Source organism: Pseudorca crassidens, chromosome 5 (genome assembly GCF_039906515.1).
Source record: "Pseudorca crassidens isolate mPseCra1 chromosome 5, mPseCra1.hap1, whole genome shotgun sequence".
In the NCBI taxonomy this organism is placed as follows: domain Eukaryota; kingdom Metazoa; phylum Chordata; class Mammalia; order Artiodactyla; family Delphinidae; genus Pseudorca; species Pseudorca crassidens.
This window is the reverse complement of record NC_090300.1, coordinates 137966323-137993034: the sequence shown is the minus strand read 5'-3', so window position 1 is coordinate 137993034 and position 26712 is coordinate 137966323. Positions and strand designations below refer to the sequence as shown.

The 26712-nt window shown below is 40.4% G+C and overlaps 2 protein-coding genes across 7 annotated transcripts in view; one reads left to right on the top strand and one right to left on the bottom strand.

Annotated features, from left to right (window-relative positions):
* Window positions 1-6675, bottom strand: part of ITSN1 (intersectin 1) — a 232299-nt gene extending 225624 nt beyond the window's left edge. For 2 of the 3 annotated variants that reach the window (XM_067739396.1, XM_067739397.1), the window contains exon 1: window positions 6413-6668. The gene's annotated coding sequence lies outside the window, so the exon portion shown is untranslated. Of the gene's footprint in view, window positions 1-6412 lie in introns of all 3 variants that reach the window. The other variant, XM_067739398.1, reaches the window with a different exon arrangement.
* A 238-nt stretch (window positions 6676-6913) lies between these two features.
* CRYZL1 (crystallin zeta like 1) overlaps window positions 6914-26712 on the top strand; it is a 34721-nt gene continuing 14922 nt past the window's right edge. For 2 of the 4 annotated variants that reach the window (XM_067739405.1, XM_067739402.1), the window contains exons 1-6: window positions 6915-7431; window positions 16234-16305; window positions 17942-18019; window positions 20261-20333; window positions 23355-23399; window positions 24853-24921. In XM_067739405.1, coding sequence (XP_067595506.1) covers window positions 7333-7431; window positions 16234-16305; window positions 17942-18019; window positions 20261-20333; window positions 23355-23399; window positions 24853-24921 — 436 coding nt within the window. In that variant the 5' untranslated portion in view covers window positions 6915-7332. Of the gene's footprint in view, window positions 7432-7631; window positions 7722-16233; window positions 16306-17941; window positions 18020-20260; window positions 20334-23354; window positions 23400-24852; window positions 24922-26712 lie in introns of all 4 variants that reach the window. The other 2 variants (XM_067739404.1, XM_067739403.1) reach the window with 2 other exon arrangements.

Genomic DNA, 26712 nt, shown 5'->3' with positions numbered 1-26712 from the left:
GCCCTCTACACACACACACACACACACACACAACGAATGACTCCGATGACACCTTGTTTCCAAGGTTTTATCATAAGAATCAGTGTCCTTCGTAACCAGGTTGGTGAAAGCATGACACTAAAAGCCAGTTGGCCTTGTCCATTTCCCAGTATCCACCAGTCACCAGAAGGACTTGCAGACAAAATGCTGGGATGAACAAAACCACCCCTGACAGAGAAACAAGTCAAAGGGTTCACCAAGGCACACAGGATCCAAAGCTGGCCCTCCTGCGTTAGCATGGTGTACAAGAGTTCCGTTTCCCTCCCCCTTCCTTTTTTTGGGAATGACTTAACCAGTGACAAACCTAGTGAACTGTTTGCATTTTTAGGAAGAAGAATGGGATGTTATTGTGACCAGTTTGGTGGTGTGATATGGAAAGTCAGAAAATTCATACACCTGTCACAATGATAGCTAACTTTTTTTTTTAGCTGCATTAGGGAGAAGACGTTTAATTTTAACCACCAAGGATTAAAAAAAACTTTGACCAACTGCTATGACCTTGTTATTGGGTTCACAAAAAAGTTCGTTCGGGTTTTTCTGTAAGATGTTATGCAAAAGTCCGAATGAGCTTTTTGGCCAACAATATTTTCTCAAATTCAGCTGAATCCGAAACTATCGCATCCCTCAGTTCACCTGCTGGCTCCACCACTGGATGAGGAGTAAAGTGCCCCCAGGACCACTCCCACCCGGCCTGGGTGAAGCTCCAGCCCTCACAACAGTGAGAGTGGGTTTTGGTGTCCAGCTTAAAACTGAGCGGTGGTCGTCCTGCCTGACTGAGCAGCTCAAACTAAGGCCAGAGAGCTGAAGTCAAAATGATTTCACCAGCCCTCTCTCTGGGCAATAAGCTAGTCAGGTAAGCTGCCAATCATTAGTCCTACTAGAAAAAGGTGAAAAGAGCAATGATGAATTCAAACAGATTAGCTTACTGGAAATTCACCTTGTTAGAGGGCTACAGTCATGAGCAACAAAACTTTAATGATATTCTACCATCACACTTATGAATAGAAGGGTTTTTTTTTTAAATGGTCTCCCAATGGATGGGTGACAGCTCTCTACAGTGAGGCCTTTGCATTCCTGAACTGAACTTCCACTGGGCACTTCAAATCTCCAAACCGGCCAACATAGAAATGTTTGGACAGACTCCCGGCTGTCTCCCTAATCACACTTCTGTACGTTGTCTCGTGTTTCCAAGGCAAGTCCACACCACAAGTAAACTGCCTTTTCCAATTTCGCTAGTGTTCTCTGTGACTCTAATCCTGTTTCTCACGCAGGGGTGCTTTAGGAAAACCACTACAGAGGAAAGGGTAGCACACTGCTTTGAGAGGTGGGTGCTAGACAGGACATGAGGCTTGTTTATGTGCTAACTTATGCGATGAACCCCTCAATGAGAGGGCTTCAAATCTGTGCCCCACCTACTTAATAAATTAATGCACGCCAAGAAACTGCTAGGTTATTTCAAAACAGAAATCAGGAATGTAGAAAGTACCCCCAGTGCCATACAACATGTGCAGGAAATAGGCAATCCAGCGCTGTGGCTAAGAGTTTGGGCTCTAGAGTAACAAATCTGCATAGCCACTTGCTGGCTCTCTGTTACTTAACTGCAGGTACCTTGGTTTCCAAGTCATATTCATCTAAAGAACAGAAAAATTTTGAAAATTAAGTGAGTTAATGCTTATAAAATGTTGTAAACGGACTCAATAAACGTTAGCTATCAGGAATTCCCTGGCGGTCCAGTGGTTAGGACTCCGTGCTTCCACTGCAGAGGGCACAGGTTCAATCCCTGGTCTGGGAACTAAGACCCCACAATCCACCCAGCACAGCCAAAAAAAAAAAATAGTTAGCTATCATTGTGACAGGTGTATGAATTTTCTGACTTTCCATATCACACCATCAAACTGGTCACAATAACATCCCATTCTTCTTCCTAAAAATGAAAACAATTCACTAGGTTTGTCACTGGTTAAGTCATTCCCAAAAAAAGGAAGGGGGAGGGAAACGGAACTCTCATACACCATGCTAACAGTGTAAATTGCTACAACCTTTCAAAATGACAAACTGGAAATATGTATCAAAAACTCTTAAACCATAGCATGCACTTTGATCCTGCAATCAAACCTCTAGAAATTTATCCTAAGGAAAAAAAATCTCAAAAGTATATATAGAGATGCATGGAGGATAGTCATTGCAGAGATACTGATTATAGTGGTGGGAAAAAAATAAACTAATGTTTAATAAAAACAAATTGGTTAAATTATCACAGACCCATAAAATGGAATATTATTCAACTACTATTATAACTGACTATACAGACATGAAAAGATTCATGTAAGATGTTAAGAAAAAAAGTACAGGTTACAAAACAATCATGTATAGCAGGATCCCATATTTGCTACCAAAAACTGTATATAAATAACCACATGCACACAGAAAAAGGGTCTGGAGAGAAATGTATTCAGGTAGTGGACCTCTAAGTATTTTATGGTTTTCTACTTTCTGCTGTTCTGTATTTCAATTGTTCTCCCGTAAACATGCGATTCTTTAAAATACAAGGGATTATCTAAACTGATTATTAGTTTCTTTCTGAAATAATACTATTAAGCTGAAAGTGATGACAGGTTTATTTTTATTTAGAAAAAAAATTTGCATAGAACTTGATGTTTTATTAAATACTTTTAATGTTTAGTTATTGTTATAATTTAAAAATTATACATATTTAGTGCCAAGAAATTAGCAAGAGACTTCTTTTTTAAGCAATGGATTTCTATTTACTACCATAAAGTACAGTAGTACAAAAACTGAGCGGACTAGCTAGAGTTTCATATATTTTTATATACCTCAACTTTTTATGATCATCGTAACTACCATTTATTAAATGAATGGATCTGAAGAACTTAAGCAAGCACTTAGAAGTATTAAATTTTACTACAACTATTCCCATTTTCAGCTGAGAAACCTGAGGCACTGAGAGGTTAGGTGACTAGATCAAAGTCACAGACTATGTGTGGTCAAACCCAATATTCTCTAGATGTTGCACTCTTAACTATCCATCCCCTCAACTACACAACAGAAGCTGTTATTTATGGGGCTGAGTCCTGTGCTGGACTCTGAAAAAAAGGAGTGAAGGTCATATGTTACGAGGATGAAAAATAAAATCAGAAAACATACCAATTTTCTACATTTTTTGGAAACCAATTTTTATTGCATTATGTTGGGCTTATCATAGCTTATAAAATGGCATTTTAATGTAGTGATACCATAGTAATTTATCACTATACTGTGACTTATATTTATATTTTGAGTCTAAGCAAACATTTTGCTAGGAGCCTTCTTTCCAGCTTATCGCCTTGAGCAGTCTAAGCTTGGGAAAGATTCTCTCCTTTCAGAGCCAACCAAACTTACAGAAATGACTGGGGTACAATACTTGCGGCTCCAAGCTTAAAATCAATGACTACAAAGTGATAAGATTAACTTTACAAGTAAAGGTTTAAAGACGTGGCCTCACTGTGATGTAATTCACTCAAGAGTTTCATGAAGCTCCTCCAGGCACTCTTCTAGGCACCAGAGGTACAATGATGAACCAAAGTCTCTGCCCTTCTGAAATTTATATTATAGGTGTGTCACATACCTGAATGTCATAGTTTTTTACTAGCAGCCTAAGGGATAAAAGTTATTGTCTCTTGAAAAAACCTGCTATCCTCTTCAAAACATGGTCTTAGGACACGCTCAGTGAGAAGGAAGCACAATGCCAGTGGTTCTCCAACGCTACTGTGCAAGAAAACTTCCTGGAGGACTTGCTGGAAATCAGATTCCAGGAGTCTGTATTTTTAGCAAGAACCTCAGGCAATGCTGATATAAGTGTTCTGAGGTCCAGACTTTGAGAAACCCGTCAGTAAGTGGAACCATTCAGAAGAGAATGATCATTCAGAAGAGAAAAGCTCTATGGCAGTGGAATGTAAACTGAGTAATATAAACCCAACCGACCTGTAATTAATTCCCTATAATTCACAAATCTAGCAAATTAAAAAGCTGAGTAAGGGCTTCCCTGGTGGCGCAGTGGTTGGGAGTCCGCCTGCCGATGCAGGGGACACGGGTTCGTGCCCCGGTTCGGGAAGATCCCACGTGCCACGGAGCGGCTGGGCCCGTGAGCCATGGCCGCTGAGCCTGCACGTCTGGAGCCTGTGCTCCGCAACGGGAGAGGCCGCAACAGTGAGAGGCCCGCGTACCGGAAAAAAAAAAAAAAAAAAAGCTGAGTAAGAGTAGAGGGATTTACCAGCACCGCCTTCTTAACCCCCATTATAGATTTGAGTTTGCCTTAATCTAGTTATTTGGGGAAAACATGAACCTAAGCAGAATTTTACTACCAATATTAGGGATAAGCATTAAGAAAAAGGAAATTGCTAGTCAACTGCAAAAAAGAAAATTAGCTAAGAGAGACAAACATTTCAGGGAACTAACTTGCTACCACTCATTTTATGCCCTATTTCACAATGCTTAGTATCTGAACAATCCACAGGGTTCCAAAGTACATCAAAAATTTGTTCATTTCCTCTCTTACTCAGGCAGAATAATAATAGAGTTTTGTGAAGGTACCATGTGCCTCAGCAATTTCAATAGATAACATTCTTAGATAAAGAAATAGCCTTTAAAAAAAAGTTGTATCAGAAATGCTCCTTACTGGAGCTACTTAAAGTTTTAAATAGTTTTTAAACCATCACTAAATTAGTGTCCCTCATTTCTCAATTTAGATTACCTAAAGTTTCTGGGTTCTTTACAAACCTCCTACAGAAAGAACTCAATATTTTAAAATGGTTTTTTCTTTAGTAATAAGCAAACAACCATCAAAACAACATAAATGTTTCAAGTAAACTATTAAAAATTTGAGAACAAAAACACATAGTATTTTGTTCTCAGTGACAGGTAGAAATCATAACTTTGGGGGCGTTTAAGCTTCTGCACCTTAAGTCATCTAAAAATAAAGGTATCCCAACAAATACATTCCTCCTATTTCAGAGGTTAAGAGTAGCACTACATAAACCAGCTGGCCTGCTGGATCCATGGCCCCAGTTCCTTCCCTCAGATCCTGTCCACCACATAATCCATGAGATCTCTGAGCCTGGTCTTCATCCTTTCAAAGGGATTGGTAAAAACTGCCTCCCCGTTGACAGAACTGAGATTTTCCAGATGCATTTTTTGGTATGGTATTTGTTTTTAGTATCTATACTTTTTATTGTACTTGTTTTTATTATCTGTACGTTCCGACCACGGAAACATTAAGAGTAGGATGCCAGCAGATAAGCACAAAGAAACGCATCTGTCCGGAGTCTGCATGTATTTAAAATTTCAGGCTGGTGCTGCCTTCAGAATAGCAATGATGATGGCAAAGTTCTAAAGGAAACTTTCATATTAAGAGGCCATCAAAAATCTCCATAGCCTTCAACTCAACATAGAAGCCGCTAATTTATTTCTTCAAAAGCAACGCCTTTAGTCTGAATCACAACAAAAGATGTCTATAGGAAATATAATCTACGAAGTTGCCTTCTAATCCAAAGGCAAACAAGTAGTAAAGGAAGGCGCAACCCATTCCTCGTTGGTTTCCTTTTCCTGGGGATTCTGATTACATTTCCTCGTTCAAGCAAGAGCCGGTAATTGTGCCTTCGGTCCACACCGTAAAGCCGTGTCTGTGCGTAAAGAAAGGAAGGGGAACGGCAGACACCGGGGACGCGCTCCCACTGAAAGGAGAGCCGCTTTCCGTTAAATACCATCAGAGACAGCCCCAGCAGGAGGACTCAGGGCCAAACGGCATTGACTGTCCTTCACTGACAGGGATTTTGAAGGCACAGGAGAGAGAAAAAGGGATGAGCCGGGGACTCAAGGCCGGGGGAGAAAGGCGGGAGGCGCGACGCCGCTCCCCGCGAGCTCCGGATCCCCGGGAGGCTGGCGGGGAAGCGAGGCTTGGCCAGCCCGCCAGGCTCAGGCGGCCGAGGGCAGCGAGGTCAGCCCTGGAAGGACCGACCGCCCCACGTCCCCCCTGAGGAAGGAGGGACCCCGCTCGCCGGCCACGGCTGCAGACGCCCATTCAACCCGAAGCCCGTCCCGTAGCCGCCACCCCCTCAGTCCGTCGCGGAGCCCTGGCCTCCCGGCGCCCGCCAGCCGGCCGCCCCACCGCAGCCCCCGGGAGAATAGGAAGGACGAGGCACAGGGTTTGCGGGTGCCTCGCCTCCCGACCGTGTGGCAAAGGGTGAACGGCGCCCGGAGGGACGCGCACCGGCCCGGGGAACGGGCGCCCCAGGCGGCCATCGCGCCGACCCCCGCGCCGACCCCCGCCCCTGCCGCCTTCCCGGTCCAGGCCGCCGCGGTCCAGCCCGCTCCTCACCTCATCTCCAGGCGGGTCCACGCTGCCGCCCCAGGGACAAATCAGTGCAGCTCACTCGCAGCGGGAGGGAACGCAGGAGCCGCAGCCCCGCACACCATCCCCGCCCGCCCGCCTCTCCGTACGTCCCGGAGCCCGCTCGGGATTCTCCCTTGCGAGCCGCCGTACTACGGAGCAACCAAGCTGCGCTCCCTCCCCTCTCCTCCGCTCTTCTCTACCTCCTTTGCTCCCTCGCTCCCGCCTATCTCCTCATCTCCCTCAGCTGCCTCCCCTGCTCCCATCCACCCCTCCATCTCCGCCCCCGGGTGGGTGGGGACAAAAAATCTACCAATCGAAAGAAGGGGCCTACACCTCCTCACCGCCCCCTACCTCTAGCCCCGCCCACCGCGGGGAACCAAAGGAGGGGCAGCTGAAAAAAATGAAAGAGGACGGAGTGACAGCCGAATAAACCAATCAGCAAGTGCAAAGGGGGCGTGACCTGGTCTCTCCTTCCTCCCCACCCCCTTTCCTGAAGGCGTAACTAGAGACGTCAGGTCTGGGATATTCCTGACGGGGCTTAGGCATATTTTGTTCCACGATTTCGGTGCATTTCTCCGTTGCCGTGCGAGGCGAGACACTAGTTAGGATGCATTCAACTAACGGAAAGTGTTAAAGGAAAGAACAATGTGGAGGCAAAAGGGAGGCGGGGCACAGTCCAAAGAAGATGATGGGGATACGGTTGGAATGAGGAAGGGTGTGGTCTTTAACTGATATTTGCATAAAACTGAACCCTTCGGCAACTAGGACTTCGCGCATTTATTGGTAGCCCCTAGTGCATCGCCGTAGAGCATGCCGGGAGATGTAGTTCCATGTTCGGTTGCTATGGCGTTCCCTACAGCCTCGGGGAGTCCGAGAGCCTCCGAGACTGACGAGCGGCCTGGCCAATGGGAACAGCCCCTGGCCCAGAGGGGGCGGGCCCTCTGCAGAAGGACTCGAAGGTGGCTGTGGTGAAGGTGCAGGCCGTTGGAGCTGCTCCGAGGCAGGTGAGTGCCGAGAAACGTGCTGCGTGTCTTGGGCAACCGGGCCTTGGGGGAGAGAGCGGGAGACTCCCCGGCGAACCGTCGAGCCCTGGGGCGGATGGTGGTTACCGTCCTCAGATCTCTCGGGCCCAGGCCTCGCTTAGCTGAGGCCGCTGAGGGGCGGGTAAGACTTGAATTGACTGACGATTTCCTGGTCCTTACAGGTTTGGATGGTAGATTTTACCTCAGTTTGTATCTCTCTCCACATTTATGGAGGCAGAAGTCTGGAAGTTCCCTTCCACTGAATCTCCCAGGTTGGATTTCTCCCCTTCCTGCATCTTTTTGTTCCTCTACTTGGAGTTTCTTTTTCTTTCTACCTTACTCCTTCCCTCCCGCCGCTTTCTCCACTTTTCTTTTTCGGTGAGCACTTACTTAAAGCCAGGGTATTCGCATTTATGTAACTGTAGGGCCAGGTTTGTCCTCCAGAGTAAGCTCAACAGAGGAACACTGGAGCAGTGCGTGAGAACCACCTCAGAATCATACTGAAGCGCAGATGCTGATTGTGTAGGTCTGGGCGGTCCTGAGAATCCGCAGTTTGACAAGCTCGCCATCAGCTCTGAGTGCAGATTTAATGAGAGCCACCTTTAAAAAAAAGAAAGAAAGAAAAAAGAAAAGAAACATGAAATTAATTTTAAAGTTTCATTTAACCCAGGATGTCTAAAATATTGCCATTTCGGGATTTCCCTGGCCGTCCAGTGGTTAGGACTCCGAGGTCTCACTGCCAAGGGCCCCGGTTCCATCCCTGGTCTGGGGAACTAAGATCCCACAAGCCGCGCGGTGTGGCCAAAGATAAAAAATAAAATATTATCGTTTCGATACATAATCAGACATTTTGAAATCGAGATATTCTTCATTCTCTTTTTCTTCATATTAAGTCTTCGAAATCTGATGTGCATCTTACACTAACAGCACATCTCAGTTCTGACTAGGCACAGTTCAAGGGCTCTTTGGTGGCTAGTGGCACAGATCTAGATGATATAATAGCCCACGGCCAAAATTAAAAGGTGTTAAAACTCAAGTTGCTCTGGACAGAACCCCTCGCTGCTCTGTGAAATGGGCTTTGGAACTCTTGATATTTTACAAGTTCTCTGCTCAGTTTACAGAAATAATAGTAAAAACAGTCAACGTTTATTGAGCACTTACTGTGTGCCAGGTATTGTACTGAGGGCTTTGCATGTATTTTTTTAAGCCTTACAGTACCCCTTTGAGGTAACTACTGTTATTATTCCTGTTTTATAGGTATGGAATCTAAGGCCCAGAGGGTTAAAATTACGTAGCCCAAGTCATACAGTGAATAAGTAGGAAAGCCAGGATTCAGGGTAGGGTCAGTTATGACTTTTCAACTGTATCCATCAATCACTGCAGTGTCTAATTATTACCTTTTATCACTAATTTCAACTTATTGATGCCTCTGCTCTAGATGGCAGAGGATGAGACATTCAGATTTGAAAGAGAAGGTTCACCATACAAGGCAAAGTTGCCTGTCAGTTGCAGTGAAATATTTTGGTAGTTTTACAACTCTTTGTGCTGTGCATTCAAAATCACAGTTCTAGATTGAAGAAGAGTGCACAAAACCTCAAGGAATATATAGGCCTCTGAACCAGTACTATACCCTGGACAGTAATGTGTCTTGGTTCATTTGTGTACCTCCTTGAAGGAGGAAAAAGGGAAGGCTTGGGAATTCTTAAAATGTTTCACTATGGAATCACAGTGTTTTGGGGGGTTGTTTTTGGTGAAATATTTTTTTAATTGATAAAAATGTTTTCTTGCTCCTGTGAACTTCACATAAAATAGTTCAAAGACAGCTTTATTTATGATTTTTCTAGACCCAATAAACAGTATACGTTGAGCTAATGACAGTTTTATGAGTAGAAAAGCAAAAACACACATATCCACATAATGCTAAAATGTAGTATTTTGCAAAATAATTTTCTTCTCTTTTTATACATTATAATAAAGATGACATCTTGTGTATTATTTTCCCTTGATTGTGAATTTATTAGTAAATATTTAATCAAAATTACATGTCCTACTTTGCATCTGAAGTAAGAATTGATTTAAAATCCTATAGTGATTTAGAAAACTAAGTGTTGACAAACTGCAATAATGTTAATCTGTGGAGAACATCCCTTAAGTCAGTTGGAGAAGAGGGAGAATATATTAGAGATATAGGGAGGATCCCTCAATTGCTTGTCTTCCTCATCACCTTCATTGTCCCAGTGTCACATGATTAAGCCAGCAGGAAGGGATGACTGTCATTCATGCCACCATTGGCTCCACTGTTCCCCAGTAGTACAATATGGGAAAATATTATGCTAATTCAGAAATATAAATGAAAGTTAAGTTTCTGTCGTTCTAGATCTTACTGTATTAAATGGCCCTACATCAAATAGAAACTGTAGCAAAAATTTCTAATCTTTCAATTAATAACCATCCCACTTCCCCAATCAACCCACTACCCACCTCCCAGCAGTACTAGCAAGGGGGTCCTACTAGTAAGAATTCTTAAGTGAAAAGGTATTTTGTAAATCAACAAATAACAATAGTTAAGCTCTCTTAGAGGCAGGAGAATTAATCAGAAATTCTTTTGCGATTCGGAAGAGGTCATTGCTGAAGCCACTTGTTGCATATATAGCCAACAATTTGACGTATCCAATCAAATGCCTCTTGTTGTTGCGTCCACCTAAAGCCCATATCAAAAAAACTTTTTTTCCTTTCCTAATTCTTCACCTATCTTTAGATCTCAGGTTGTGTGAGTTGTAAAGATTATGCGTCACTTGTATAAATTCAATTGAGTATGTCTTGATAATGTTCATATAAATCTAGATTCTCATAATTAGAAGAGACTGTTATGGTCATCTCGTCCCTCGACCCCCTCAACTGATGCTTGAATCTCCTTTATGATGCCACTGTAAATGTGTATCCAGCCTCTAGTTGAAATCCATCTAGTAAGAGGAACCATTGCAACTTCATGCATTTTCCTGTTTTAAATCATATACCTAAAATGTGAAATAAAAAGTTCTTATAGGGGCTTCCCTGATGGCGCAGTGGTTGAGAGTCCGCCTGCCAATGTGGGGGACACGGGTTCGTGCCCCGATCCGGGAGGATCCCACATGCCGCGGAGCGGCTGGGCCCGTGAGCCATGGCCGCTGAGCCTGCGCGTCCGGAGCCTGTGCTCCGCAGCGGGAGAGGCCACAACAGTGAGAGGCCCGCGTACCGCAAAAAAAAAAATTTCTCATAATACATGTTATTAGCTAGAAATGCTTTCCAGGTTTAGCTAGGTATGAGCCACTATCACAGTGTCTCCCATGCCCATCTTGTAACAGACCCAGGAGAACAGTACAGTGTGTAGCCAAACACCTATGTATTCATTGCTTATCTAAAGTGTCCTTGAAATATACGGATTTCTAGAGACTGTTGCCTGCAAGATGTAGAGATATGCCTTCCTCTTTAAGAAGCAGAGCTGGCCTATCTAGTTAGGACTACCAGTCTCCTCCACAACCTGCAAAGTATGGTATTTGAACCAAACCTCCATTAGTTACTTGGATTATGCTGACCATATGTTTTATGGGTACATGGTTTGACATACTTCTTTCTGTGATATGTAGATATGTATGAAAAGTCCCACAGATGGGTAAGAACGTTGTTAAAACTTAGTATTGTCACCTCTTCAATATAACTGAAGATTTACCCCTAACAATCCAGCTAGCATCATAATGCTGTACACTAGGCCCAGCATGATGGGCCAACATTTCAGAGTTGACTTCATCTGGTTTTTTTGGCAGCCTAGCTGCTTGACAGTGTATCTGTGCTTTCCTTAAAATATAAATTAGGGTGGGTTAGAAGCATTAAAACTGAATCCCAGGCTTCCCTGGTGGCACAGTGGTTGAGAGTCCACCTGCCGATGCAGGGAACACGGGTTCGTGCCCCGGTCCAGGAAGATCCCACATGCCACGGAGCGGCTGGGCCCGTGAGCCATGGCAGCTGAGCCTGCGCGTCCGGAGTCTGTGCTCCGCAACGGGAGAGGCCACAGCAGTGAGAGGCCTGCATATCCCCCCACCAAAAAAGAAACAACTGAATCCCGAACCTGAAGTGGCCACCAAATTGTAAAGTTTGTGTTGAGGAGAAATGGAAAATTGAGCATATAAGAAGAGTTTGGACTTTCAGGCTTAAGTTGTTCATAGAGTAACAGGTGTATTGGATGAAGGAAAGAAAGAAAGCCATTCAGCAGCCTGTGGCCATAGCGCAAGCCTGAGGCATTGCAGTGTTAGCCCATCGCTTGTGCTAACAAATAAAATGAGCAGGTAAGCCAGGACATTATAAAGGAAAAGGAAGCCTTATGGTTGATAACTTAATGCAGAGGAAGGAATTATGATAGATTCTAAAATGTCCTCGATTACTGAAGTTTGGTACAGCAAAATCCTGTTTGGGGGAAAAAAACGAGTCTAGTTTTATGTCCATTGATTTTGAGGTTGATCTGATACTCAGAACACTTTTGGTCTGAAAGTGTAGATAAGGAATGATCTGTAGAGGTTTTATTTACAATTATTAATAGATGAGCTCCTTGGGGCATAGTGTAGCAGGGGAACAGCAAGTGGAGTTCATGTTGTTATAACTAAGATGAAACCATTTGAAATTTCTTCCCATTGTTTTTTTTTTAGAAATTCCTTAAAAGATAGTACTTTCTTTAACTACTTTCTTGGTGTTATTTATGGTAAATGTTTAATTTATGCAAATTCCTTATTCTGCTTTGTACCAAAAATTATTTAAAATAGAGGTCTTAATGTTTGTTTCTCCAAATTTTTAATATGTTACCATTATAAAAATTTAAAATATTACAACCATAATCTTCAATTTGTGGACTTATGTCAAATATATTTAAAATCAGATGTACCTGGAAAACTTTAAAATCTTTATGCTTTTTATAGAGCTTTTTACATCAGCCTATATTTTTAAACAGATTTATTTTTATTTAAAAGTTTTACGTAGTACTTTTTTTTTTTTTTTTTTTTTTTGCGGTACGCGGGCCTGTCACTGTTGTGGCCTCTCCCGTTGCGGAGCACAGGCTCCGGACACGCCGGCTCAACGGTCATGGCTCACGGGCCCAGCCGCTCCACAGCATGTGAGATGTTCCCAGACCGGGGCACGAACCCATGTGCCCTGCATCGGCAGGTGGACTCTCAACCACTGCACCACCAGGGAGGCCCCGTAGCTCTTCTTTGATAAAGGAAAGCTTACAGTAGAATATATAATTTTGAGGTTGCATAACATTCATCCTTGGAAATGGCATGATAAATAATATACATTTAATTTATACTTTTATTTTATGAGGTGTTCAGTTATTTTATTTTCTGTATGCAAATATCTTTACATTCAATAAAAATTTTGTTAAATAGTGGACTAAGTGTTCCATTTAATCTGGACCAGTGCCTAAGAAACTTAGTGGGACTTGAATATCATCCATTCTACCATTTTCTCCCTGTTAAGAACTTAGTGTTGGGACTTCCCTGGTGGCGCAGTAGTTGAGAATCCACCTGCCAGTGCAGGAGACACGGGTTTGAGCCCTGGTCTGGGAAGATCCCACATGCCACAGAGCACCTAAGCCCATGCGCCACAACTACTGAGCCTGTCCTCTAGAGCCTGAGAGCCACAGTTGCTGAGCCCGCCTGCCACAGCTACTGAAGCCTGTGCTTCTAGAGCACATGCTCTGCAACAAGAGAAGCCACCGCAATGAGAAGCCCATGCACCGCAACAAAGAGTAACCCCACTCGCTGCAACTAGAGAAAGCCCTTGTGCAGCAACGAAGACCCAACGCAGCCTAAATAAATAAATTAATTATTTTTTTTAAAAAAAAAGAGCTTAGTACTCATTTTTGGGGTTGCAAAACAAGTAATAGTTCCTCGATTTTCTTCTGGCCACTTTTGTAAAAACACTTCTCTTTCTTCACTTTGTAACTTTGAGGGGTTTTTTTGCTCCCACATGTTTCCTCATTGGACCAACTAAACATTACTTTTTTCTACCAGCCAGATTGATTGTAATCTAATTTGGAGGAACTATTTAGGATGATCAGACCAAAAATACTGGCAGTATTATGTATATAACAGTTGTCTTAAGGGACACTAGGGGTTCACACAAACAGCTTCCAGGGTCTTTGAAACTGGAGGTGCATACAGTATGAGATCCACGTGACTGCTGATCTGGGAGACATGCCGTATGTTCTCAGATGCAATGGGCAGGGAAGACAGTGGCTTCCAGAATTACAAAGGGAGACACTTTGAAATCGAGGTGTTGATGTGTAATTATTTCATTTCTCAAAAAGGCAACTCCAGTAGCTCCAGACTGAGTAGGAGCAGAGGTTTATTTACTTCGTAATAAGGAATATTGATTCTTTGAAGCAATAGCTGGGAAAACCCACTAGTTAGTGAGTGAATAAAGCAAGGCTTTGTTTGTTAGTATGTAACAATGAAATCTAGAAGCATGGGACAGATGGGGTAGATTGCAAGTCATTGGGAGGTGATTTCAGATAGGGAATAGGACTTGAGCTTTATTTACTTCACAGAATCTATAGCGTAAGTACTGTGCAGTCTCAGAGAGCAGGCAGTGCCTTGGAGCCCTGAGACAGCGGTGGCCATATGGTGTGAAGTCATGCTGACTAGATCAGACAGGGTATGTGTTGGAAAAATGGGGGGAGTAAGGTAGACTAGGGACAGTGGGTATGCATCTAGACAGCCTTGACAACTAGGCAGAAGAGCTTAGATTTCTATAAAAGGGAATGCATAGCCTCTGTTCTGTGCTTAGGTTCTTCCCCTGTCCCCTCCACCCCAGCAAACATATTGATGTATGTACACACGCACACACCCACCCCAGAGGGCTTCTCTAACCAGAGGGCTAGACTTAATTTAATCTTCCTACCTGGCTCTTCTTTTCTTTATGTACTTTGTTGATAGATGCTACATACATAATTTCTATAAATGTCTGGAATGTGTACTCATTTCTCTTAGTTCCAGCATTTGATTATTACCTTCTAGAAAGCAACCATTACTGAACTGCTCAGTAAAAATCCACTATACAGCTCCATTAGATCCACTAAGATTCTGCTTTCAGGGCCGGCTTCATGAGCACGGGACCTATGCAGTCACAATGGACCTCACACTCAGAAGGGACTCAGGCTTGGTTTAAATGCTTGGCTGTCACCATCTTGAAATTTTAATAATTTCTGGACAAGTTTCCCCACATTTTCATTTTTCAGTGAGCCTTACAAGTTGGGTTGCTAGTTCTGTCAACAAGCACTTAATTATCAATCCTAAACTATAGGAGATAGGATTCTAGTTTTAAGTGATACATCTAACGTTAGCAGCTCAATAGAAAACCATTAAATATGATGGTTAAGAAAAATGACTTTGGAGTTGTTAGCACCTGATTTGTCTCAGCTGTAGCCCAGCGGGTGCTCTGAGACCCCAGGTATGTGCCTTAGCCTCTGTAAGTCTCAGTTTGCTCATCCGTAAAATAAATTCAATAATACTATACTACTTTCACCAAAAAATATGTACAAGAATGTTCTTAGCAGGATAATTTGTAAAAGCCTTAACTGGAAACAGTCAAATGTCTATCTTTAGTGGAATGGATAATAGTAATTTATTCATACCATATAACAATGGTGTGAATGGAATACCAGATAACAATGAGAATGAATGAAATAAATACAACTACAGGCAACAGCATGAGTGAAATTCATAACACTGAGAGAAAGAAACTAAACATAAAGGAGCATGATTTCATTTATATAAAGTAAAAAACAGACAAAACTAACCTGCTCTTAAAACTCGGATATTGAGTGTCCTTAGGAGGGCAAAGTAGTGACTAGAAGGGGAACCAGGGAGCTTCTGGAGTTCTAGTGATGTGTTTCCTGCAATGACAAGGCCACATACACTTTGTAAAATTCAGCAAGCTGTACACTTAGGATCTGTGAACTTTTCTATGTGTATTTTTTTTAGTTAATTTTTTTTTGGTAAGTTTTCCTTTGCTTGTTTGTTTGGGTTTTTGGCGGCACCACGCAGCATATGGGATCTTAGTTCCCTGACCAGGGATCGAACCTGCACCCCCTGCATTGGAAGCACGGAGTCTTAACCACTGGACTGCCAGGGAAGCCCTTCTATGTGTATTTTATACAGTACTTCTATAAAATTTACATTTAAAAAATAGTCTTGTCATACAATTACTATGAACATTAAAGGAACGGCTGTGAATCCTTAGAGGTGCTTCAAGAAGTCTGCAGAATACAGGTTTAAATACTTCCATTAAATGGCTTATAAACTGATATAGAGGAATTAGGGGTACAGTTTCAATGAGTGTCTTGATTGTCCACTTTTTCCTTTTTTAATGGTCTTTTTTAAGACTTTGAAAGCCCTTTCGTTGACACCTTTGGTTATTAAAATTGAGCCCTCTGGCCTGCATAAGGCTTTTTTTATTTTTTCAAGTACATCTCAAACTTTTTATTGAACAGTAAAGTGAAGTTAAGCACATGCTCACCTTTGTGTGAAAGGCTGAACTATAAGCCCATTCTCAAATGCGTACCAGAGATTGTTGCATACTATCTTGTTTGATTGCTTTCAAGAACTATTACCTGAATTCGTTTGAAGACAACACTTAGAGTTGTCATTTTATCCTTTGCCAGCACTATTTTTCAATTTTTCCTTTCATTTGATCTGGAAGACGTTTTGTTGATTAGTTTATTTCATGTATATTTTTTCTTTTTTTTGTTTTTAGGTGACTATGAAAGGCTTATATTTTCAACAGAGTTCTACAAGTGAAGAAATAACATTTGTGTTCCAAGAAAGGGTAAGAAAAATTGTTTAATCATTAAATGAAACAAGATAGTGTATTTTCCATATGTGACAGACCCAGTTTTAAATGGCCTATTACAAATTATTTTGAGTTGAACTAAATGAGTGAAAATTACTTAAGTGAAACCCTATAAATTAATCTTATGTGAAAACAGTGGTCCATATTGTGGTATAACTATATTTTTTAAAAGAGTTGCTACAAAAGAGTTTTTAGTTCCTCAGGGTGGTGGCATAAAAGATTAGGAAAACAGAACAACTTCAGTAGTCTTATGTGTTGCGAAATTAACCCAGTTTATTCTGAAGACCACAGTAAAGTGAGTTTTCAGATTGTAGGCATATTTGAGAAAATACTTTCTCTCATATTGGGAAATGAAAGAGGTGGAAAAGCATTGTTTTTCACACTAACTTCTGAGCTGTGCGAAGTTACCTCATTCACTAAGCCTTAAATGGTTTCCAGTTTTTTACCACTTTAAGCATAGATAGTAGAATTTTCATACATTGGTGATTGAAAGGTTTGTGGCAGGCCAGAGTCATTATCGCACTGTAAATTTAGGGATGAAAACTAAGTGCTATATGTATTTCATAGTGCCTGTATATTTCATAGTAGTAATAAAAATTTCCAGCTCATGAACACAGTCCAGTTTTCCTGTGTTATCTTTCTACAGCTCCAAAATCATTTAAGTTAGGACTCTAAACCTCAGACAGCTTGGTTTCTACCATTGGGTCAGGATGAAAGGTCTAAGAGTTTTGATTGGCTCTCAGGAGCAATCATCACCAGGTTCACACAATCATGAGTAAAATCCACAAATTCATCAATATTGTTGAATATATTCGTGTTATCACCAATTATCAAATCTGAGTTTTAAAAAGGGATAGCCCAGAGTATTGTGTTCATATCAAATTAAACACAGTGATCCCTTTGATAGAACACAGGAGGCACTGTGCAAGTAGCTGTTCTAGCCAACTTTTGATCTAATATTGGGCATATCAGGGGTTGAAGAAAGCATTTTAATTATTGGTGTCATTGGTGGATGACATTGTGTACCTGAGTCTGAAATATCTTTGCCTTTGAAGTTATATCTAGCTGTGCAATATGAGGAATAATTAAGTTCTATTAAATTTGTATTTTGACCCCAGAGTGCCATGGGGCATGCTGAAATGTCCAAAAAGATGTTAAATAAGGCAGAGATTAATAAATGACACTAACGAACTTTATTTATAGCATTAAGAAAATTCCATAATCAGTACACTGTATATATTATGTGTATGTGTTTAAGGCTATCCCTGCATGAAGGTTTGATGCTTTGAGATTATTTAAATTAAAATGAGGTACAGTATTTGTTGCTCTACTTCGTTATCCTGTGTTCATTGCCTACACATATATCCCTGTCAGTATCTTAAGTACCTTTTCAAAATATGTACCCTAACTAAGGCTTTTTAAAATTTTTACCCCCAAATTCCCTATATTCTTTTGTATTATATGCTATAGGATAATTGCTTGTTCCTTTTCCAGTTAAGTTAGGTGTAAGATTTGGAGTCTGTTTGATTTTGTTCGATTATGTGTGAAAATTTTTGCGACATGAAGGCATATTCTCAAAGGAATGTGTAATTATTTTATTATTTGGTTCTAGGAAAATCTTCCTGTTACAGAGGATAACTATGTGAAGCTTCAAGTTAAAGCTTGTGCTCTGAGCCAGATAAATACAAAGGTATAAATACAAAGGTATTGGTGCTTTTATTTTGGCCAAAAGTCAAATGAGAGTTTCACAATATATTTAGTGTACAAAAATTATAATAATAACAACTGACTTCTGAGTACGAAGAAATTATCATTCTTAGAAGAATAGAACAGCTAGGAAAAAATTAAATGTTCATTTGTGTATTTCTATATTAAGGTAAATTATTAGCCTAATTGAAGTCATGCATTTTATATTATTATATGAAAATATTTTATAAACTCCTTTACATTGTGAAAAGCTGAGAATTTATAATTACTAAGGCCTATAATCAAGGAAGAAGTGACTGTTTAAATATAGTAAAAATAGAAACTAGAAACCTAAAATTAATTTATTAAGTCTCTAGTCTGTAGATATTTCTAGTCAAAGTCTTGATAGGGTTCATATTCTTCTTGTCATTTCTCTTTGTCTCTCTCTCTCATACACCACCTCACACCACCCCACAGTAATCTTCCATTATTGACCACGAAGTGCCTGGAAAGTCTTCAAATGGTAAATAAATAAAGTATGGTTAAATGTGCCATGATAAATAGAGCAGGCCCATTTACTCAGTTTTATAAAGAGGAATACTATAGTTTTATTGGACCCTTAACTTATTGGCTTATAATGTCAGCATAACTTCTAGGGATCTAAAAGTTTTCTTCAGTAAAGTCACATTTAGGGAAACTACAGAACAAAGGTATAGGCTTCCACTGGGCGATTCTGTAACATGAGCATGACTTGAGAAGTGAATTAGTGAGATGCCCTGAAGTCCTTTCACTGGGAATAATCTACTGTTCCTTATCTGGAGAGATCTGTGTTCAGCCCTTCCAAGATGCTCTTTATAAAACTACAAAAAATCCATTCAAATGCTGGTCTAGGAAATTATCTCCATGTCTAACAGAAAGAAATGGTAAATTACAGTGAAATAAATTTGATTTTACAACTATTAATCATAATGATTATGGAAACTGTAGGAATGTGAGAAGATGCTTATGGTAAGTGAAGGAGAACAGGGTGCAATTGCCATAACCATGATTTTAGCTCTGCATAAAAAATAAACACTGTAAAACACCGAGTATTTCTGTAAGAATGTTATGTGAACATCTTAGGAAAAGGGTAAAGTTCCACATTGAGAAAGAGACTTTTCTGGCAATGAAGTATGTATAGGAGATCAAAGAATTGAAAAATAAGGGAAATATACAAGAAAATTATTTCAATTTCTTTTTACTTACTGTTCCTAAAATACTAACATATCTACAAATATGTTCAGCATCTCTAGTATTATTATAAAAGTATAGTAACTTTTATACTTTTAGAAAAGTATAAAAGGAGCTTAAACTACAGGCTTATCTATGTACACTCTTGTCACTTTAAAAATCAAATGCTGAATGTGGTCGGAATCTAACAACATAGTAATCTCTCAAAAATAAATAATTTGGACTTCCCTGGTAGTCAGTGGTTAAGAATCCTCCCACCAGTGCAGGGGACACGGGTTCGATCCCTGGTCCAGGAAGATCCCACATGCCGCAGAGCAACTAAGCCCGTGCGCCACAACTACTGAGCCCAAGTGCCACAACTACTGAAGCCCGTGCGCCTAGAGCCCGTGGCTCCACAACAAGAGAAGACATCGCAATGAGAAGCCCGCACACCGCAGTGAAGAGTAGCCCCCACTCGCCACAACTAGAGAAAGCCTGCGCATACCAACAAAGACCCAGTGCAGCCAAAAATAAATAAATTAAATAAACAAATGAAAAATAAATAAATAATTTATTCTTTAAAAGAAGAAACTCCAGCCTGAGATTATGTCGCAGTTGCCCTGTGTATATCCATCACGACTTCTCACCTACTCCCTAACCCAAGGCTTGTGAGAAACACTCAAACCCACCCCACCCAAATGAGGTGACTGGTACAAAGTGTTTAGCCAACTGAGAATTGTTCTGGCTATAATTTCCCTTCATATTTGGCAGAATAAAGATGTTAAAGTATGTTGATGGTGGTTTGAATGGTAATACTCATACCTAAGCCCTAATGTCCACTAATTCCTCAGCAAACTTGGTTTCCTACTCTATAGAGGAACCTGTTTTGTGAAGTTACTTGCTTTTTGTCTTGATGCCAAAAATGGAGTCATATTTGCTTTTTATGTGGTTTGGTTTTTGCTCCTGCTTTCCTCATGTATGAAAAGAGGTTCGGATTTATTCTTGACAATAAATTCAAGCCTTTGTCATTATTTAGCTTCTAACAGAAATGAAGATGGAGAAGGATTTCTTTCCTGTTGGGAGAGAAGTTGCTGGAATTGTGTTAGATGGTAAGTTTACAGATATAAGTATCTGTATTCCTTTTCTAAGGTAAAAGAAATTAAATGGTAGCTAATTGGTTTACTGACACATAAAATTATACACACTTCTTCAAATACAAAAGTTAATTATGCAGAAGTGTTTTCCCTTTTTTTAATTAAAAAGAAAACTAGAACAATATTGGTATTTTATAATTGAAGAGCTTATTACAGTTTAGTAAATATTTAGAGATTATGTATTTAAATCCATGAGTAATCACATTGAATAGAATGACCAGTATTGTCCTTTTTACGGTATTTGCAGACCAGCATAAATTACTTGTGTAAGTTGGCTTTGGGCCAAAATTTATATAATGGTCAGTAACTACGTTCACATTAAATTTTTAAAGTATGCCTAAAATGGAGTATTTAAAAGGTAAACAGTTTGCTCATCTGAAATTGGTTCTGGGGAGAAATAACCAGTAATATTTTATGATTGCCTTAAATAAAGAAAAATTTTAGTAAATAATGGTCTTAACATGCAGAACAGTAAGCCTAAGTACTTGAAATAATTTCTGAGTAAACGTAGTGTTCATATTTTCTGCTAATAGTTCATGATCAATCAGTTTATGGTTGCTCTTCTTGCATATGTGAGTGGATGAATGAGCATTATCACGTGGGTTAGACTATTTGAATTTCACCTGTAAATTTAATCTATAATACATCTGATACTCTTAATGTAATCTTCTAACATAACTAAATCATAATTTTATTTCCTCTCCTTTCTTCTGCTTGGATTGTACGAAAATAAAAAGAATTATAATAGCCAGAAGATGATCAATTATTCATTCATTCATTTATTTATTTATTCATCATTTAATGAGCACTTGCAAAGTGCTTGGAATGTGAAGATAAATAAGACAGTCCCTGCCCTCCAAGAGTTCACAGTCTAGGGGAGAGGCAGACAAACACGTATAGGCAGATTCATTCTGAAAGCTCCAAGGAGAGGTGCCCAACCAGCCAGCAGAAACAGGAAAGGCTTCTTGGAGTAAGTTAGCCAGACAGTAAGGGGTGGGCAGGAGGAGAATTCTTCTCCAAGAATCACGCTCAGCAGAGAAGATAGCATGAGCAAAGACGCAGAAGCAGGTAATAACGTGATGTATGTAAGAATTATGGAGTTCGGTGTTACTAGAGCAAAATTAAGTTCTGGGCATGAGTCATAGGCAAGGTACTTGGCAGGAAAAAAACCACTGTGTCAAGAAAATTCTCCTTCAGAGATCACAGAATAAAAGATATTGAACAGAATCTTTTCATGATGATAGGAACACTGATTCCTTCCCCCCAAAAACATGAGACAAGAGGGTAGGCAAGGGCCAGACTCATGATGAGCCTCCTATCTCAGATTGGGTTGTAGAGAGAGTATTAGAGTGGCCATAAGAAGGGTGGATTTGAAGCAAACCAGGCTGTAGGCAAGAGGACTGTTTGGGTAGTAGACCAACAGGCAAGAAACGGCATGAGGCTTCCGGGTGGCGCAGTGGTTAAGAATCCGCCTGCCAGTGCAGAGGACACAGGTTCGAGCCCTGGTCCAGGAAGATCCCACATGTCACAGAGCAACTGAGCCACAGCTACTAAGCCCGTGAGCCACAGCTACTGAGCCTGTGCTCTAGAGCCCGCATGCCACAAATACTGAAGCCCGCGCGCCTAGAGCCTGTGCTCCGCGACAAGAGAAGCCATTGCAATGAGAAGCCCGTGCACCGCAACGAATAGTGGCCCCTCCTCGCCGCAACTAGAGAAAGCTCGCACGCAGCAACGAAGACCCAGTGCAGCCAAAAATAATTAATTAAAAACAAAAAATGACAAAGTCCATAACCTAGACAGTGGCGGCAGACGTAGTGAATGTATTCAAGAAATAGTAAAGCCAGCAGAACTTAATAATTGACTGGAACAGGGAAATTAAAAACAGGTAAAAGCAGGAAATGATTTACAAGATTCTGGTTACATTCGAAAGTTCTCAGCTTATAGGTTGCGTTTGAAACTATAGAAGGGTAATGAGTTCATCCAGGGAGAGAGTTGAGGTGAAGGAGACACAGCATGGAACCCTTAGCAATGCCACTGTTTGAGGGACAATTAAGAGGAGTACGAAGGAAGCCAAGAAAAAAGGATAAGGGTGATTTCAGGTAGACAAGAATCCTCAGCAGGAGGGAAAAAGAAAAGTACAGAAGCCAAAATTATTGGGGGATAATGGCACAGAAGAGATCCAAAGAAGCAGCAAACTGGGGCCCTTTTGCAGACAGAGCCAGCCTGAGGCGCCGCTTCCAGATTTCAGGCTCTACCTTACTTCACTGCTGCACCTCAGTTTCCTTGTCTGTTAAATAGGAGTAATAATAGGTACTTAATGGGTATGCCATGAAGATTAAATGTGATAACACGGTAAAGTGCTGGGCACAAGTAGGCCTTCATGGAGGTTTGGGATTTTTCCTCCCATTTCCTTTTGTAACTATTTGAACAAAAATATTCTAAAGAATTGACTGATGGTATAGGACTTTTCTCTACACACAAAGAGAAAATGGAACTATCACTTCTGTATAGTCCCCAAAATTTCTTGGCACCATTCTGAACTTATTCCATAATCCCAAATCAAAGTAGTTTATATGTGATTCTAACCAGAATTCCCACTGTGCGTCAGAGATTTTACAACTCAAACAATGACAGGTTGGACGAGCCTCAGGAGGGGTGGAACCCAGTGTATCCAATGTCATCATCATAAGAGCTGTGGAGTGGATTATTTTCCTTTATTGCTTCATCCTTAGCTGAACAGAGAGATATCCTGCTCCACGGTGTCAACAACCACATGGCCCAGATATTGGAGAAAATTCAGATTTGATATGTTCTTTCCTACTGTCCTTACAGACTATCAAAATGTCCTAGAAGTTCTGAACTTTTTCTCTGAGTTAGTGACTTTTTATTAATCCATGGCTTTTAAAATTCATTTTAATTGTTCAGTTATATTTAATAACCTCAAAATAATGATTATTAATTTTCTCCACTCTTTAGTTGGAAGCAAGGTATCATTCTTTCAACCAGGTGATGAAGTAGCTGGTAAGTTATAGGTCCTAGTCCTATTTCAAGTCGTCTGTCTTACTGTTGTTTCTTTTTCTTTTTTTCTATACAATTGCTGATGCTTAGTGTGACCTTTCTTCATATACAAGTATTTACCTAAGTTTTGGAATTTACTCTCAAATATCCATTGATGAAGAGAATTGGGAGTTTGATCACAATAGCAGAACATTTAAAACTTTTCAATATTTGTAGATACGATAGAAAGATGACCATAGTTGTTACTGTCCCTGGTGCAGCCCTTCACTGGCAGGACCCCGGTCTATAGTTAGACTGAAGACTCCAGAGAAAAGAAAAGTCACAGTCCACCTGCTTGAAGACTACTGACTGACTTGGCTACATAGAAGCTCTTCTCTCCACATCCGACTTGAATTGTACAGAGCTGCTCCCTTACCACCCTCGTAAAACTAAAAATTGACTGGAGACATTTAATTTATTGGTTTTCTTTTTTAATCCATAGTTAATACCATTTTGCAAAAATATACATTTATACTTGTGTCCTAGACATTCACACAAATATAAAGTATGCATTTAGTAGTAGTCTTTGAAATTGCCAATTCTCTGTAGAAAATATTCATAGGAAAATATTCATATAGACTTAGAAAATGTATAGCTTTACAGCATGCTTGAAGCTGTTAAGAATGAATTTATAGGAAAGTTTTCATCAGCTTTTAACACAATTGCCTTTGACTTGGGTATTTTCTTTGAGAATTTATTATTTCTATCTTATCTTTATTATCTGCCCAAGAAGTCAGTGACATTGTATTATTCAAGATCCTGGGGCTTCCCTGGTGGCGCAGTGGTTGAGAGTCCGCCTGCCGATGCCGGGGACACGGGTTTGTGCCCCGGTCTGGGGAGATCCCACATGCCGCGGAGCGGCTGGACCCGTGAGCCATGGCCGCTGAGCCTGCGCGTCCGGAGCCTGTGCTCCGCAATGGGAGAGGCCACAACAGTGAGAGGCCCACGTACCGCAAAACAAAAAACAAAAAGAACAAGATCCTTTTTGTAAGAGACCAAAAATAAAATCAGATTAGCTCAGGGGAAAATGGGATTTTACTGGAAGCATACCTCACTATCCTATAGAACCAAACTCTGGGAAGGGAGCCGTGAATCAGGGACAAGTTTAATGAGGAGCACAGATGCCCCCAGGACTCTGACTTTGTTCTGTACATCAGCCATCGTCTTTATCATCATTCAGAGGTGAGAGAAGAGGAAGAAAAAGAAAGAGGTAGTACAGGTATTATAGTGTTCGTATCAGAAAATAAACTATCTACTTCCCTTCCTTAGTTCTGAAATCTCTCCCTTCTCCACACTAGTACTGGAACCTTCCTAAAAATCCCACTGAGGAAAATTTAGACTAATGCTTACTGGCATCTCATTAGGAGTGAATTCATTTTTGGATTGTGCCCCTAAAGTTTCTCGTTTTAATTTTCAGGAATTTTACCCTTGGATTCTGAAGACCCTGGACTTTGTGAAGCTGTTCGAGTACATGAACATTACTTGGGTATGTGGTAGTCCAGTGTTTTGGAACTCACGTAAGCCTTATTTCACAGATGTGTGTGGCTTTTAGTAACAGTATGATTTATTTTTATCTGCTGTGAGTGTACCTAGGAAATAACTATTGGGTGGACATATGACTACTTCTAGCTTATATTTTGTATCCATAAAATTCATTTTCAAGCTAAACAGTATTTAGACCTTTAAGTTTCTCTTACACTGCTCATGGTAAGAGGTTTGAAAAGCCATTTCTTCCTTGGCTCTGAAATTATATCAGTAACCAGAATTTTTTACTTCTTATTCTTGGTTATTAATTGAAATTTTTAAATGTATAAAATCTAGACAATACATGTAGAGTCTGAGTCAGGAAAGACTCAAAAACACTTATTCTTGTTTCTGTTGATAATATCTTTTGACCAGTATTCAATGTAACTTAAATGTTAATTTAAAAATTTTCTACAGTAATTTACTTCTTAAATATTTAAATTTAAATGAATAAATGTATAAACACAGACGCTCTTCATGAAACCATAGTGAAAAGATGCTGCATCTCCTTAGTAATCAGGGGAAAGCAAATTAAAACCATTTAGAGGGCTTCCCTGGTGGCACAGTGGTTGAGAGTCCGCCTGCCGATGCAGGGGACACGGGTTCGTGCCCCGGTCTGGGAGTATCCCACGTGCCGCGGAGCGGCTGGGCCCGTGAGCCATGGCCGCTGGGCCTGCGCGTCCAGAGCCTGTGCTCCGCAGCGGGAGAGGCCACAACAGTGAGAGGCCCGCGTACCGCAAAAAAAAAACAAACAAACAAAAAAAAACCATTTAGAGATACCATTATGCATCCATGAGAATGACAGTTATAAAGTTTGACCATCCTAAGTGTTGGCAAGGATGTGGGGCAGTAGAACCTTTTATGCACTGGGAGTGTAAATTAGTACAAATGCATTAGAAAATAACTTAGCATGATCTAATTAATGATGTATTAACACCTCAGACCTAGTAATTCCACTGGTACTTTCATACACCAGAGAAGCTTGATGTGTACCAGTAGCACATGCACAAGAGTTCATAGTAGCATGGTTTGTAATTGTGGAATAAAAAGAGAAACAGCCAAATGTTCTTCCTGGGAAAATGGATAACTCAAGATATTTCTAATTAACTCATCAGTGAAAATGAATAAATAACAGTCAAACATATCAAGACAGATGAACCTCACAAACTGTGCTGAGTGAAAAAAGCAAGTTGCAGAAGGATACGAACAGTGTGATACCATTTCATTTCTATGAAGTTCAAAAACATACAAAGTTTAATTAAGCATGTGTTATTTAAGGATATAAGGAACAGGTAGGGATGAAAAGTCATGTGGAAGTTACCTTTGTGGGCAAGGCAAGAGGATGTGATCAGAGTAGATCCACGGGACTACAGTGGTACTGCCAGTCGGCTATTCCTTATGTTGGGATTCATGTTGTTTTTCATATCTTATCTATAGGTTATTGTACATTCTTTTGTGTTCTTGAACTATTTTATTAAAATTTTTCCTAAGTTCTTTCTTGAATGATACAAATGCTAATCAGACCATATGGGCCATTTTGGATTTTGGACTATTAAAAATAGTAAATTTGAGTCTATATAGTAACTTGAACTAGGGTAGGAAATCTTTGGCATTTCATTTTTGAAATTATAAATTGTTAAGTAATTTATATTTAAATTAATGACATTTACTATGTCTAAAATTTCCAAGTAATACCATCTTGTTTTATTAAAAATTAATTTTTGGGCTTCCCTGGTGGTGCAGTGGTTGAGAG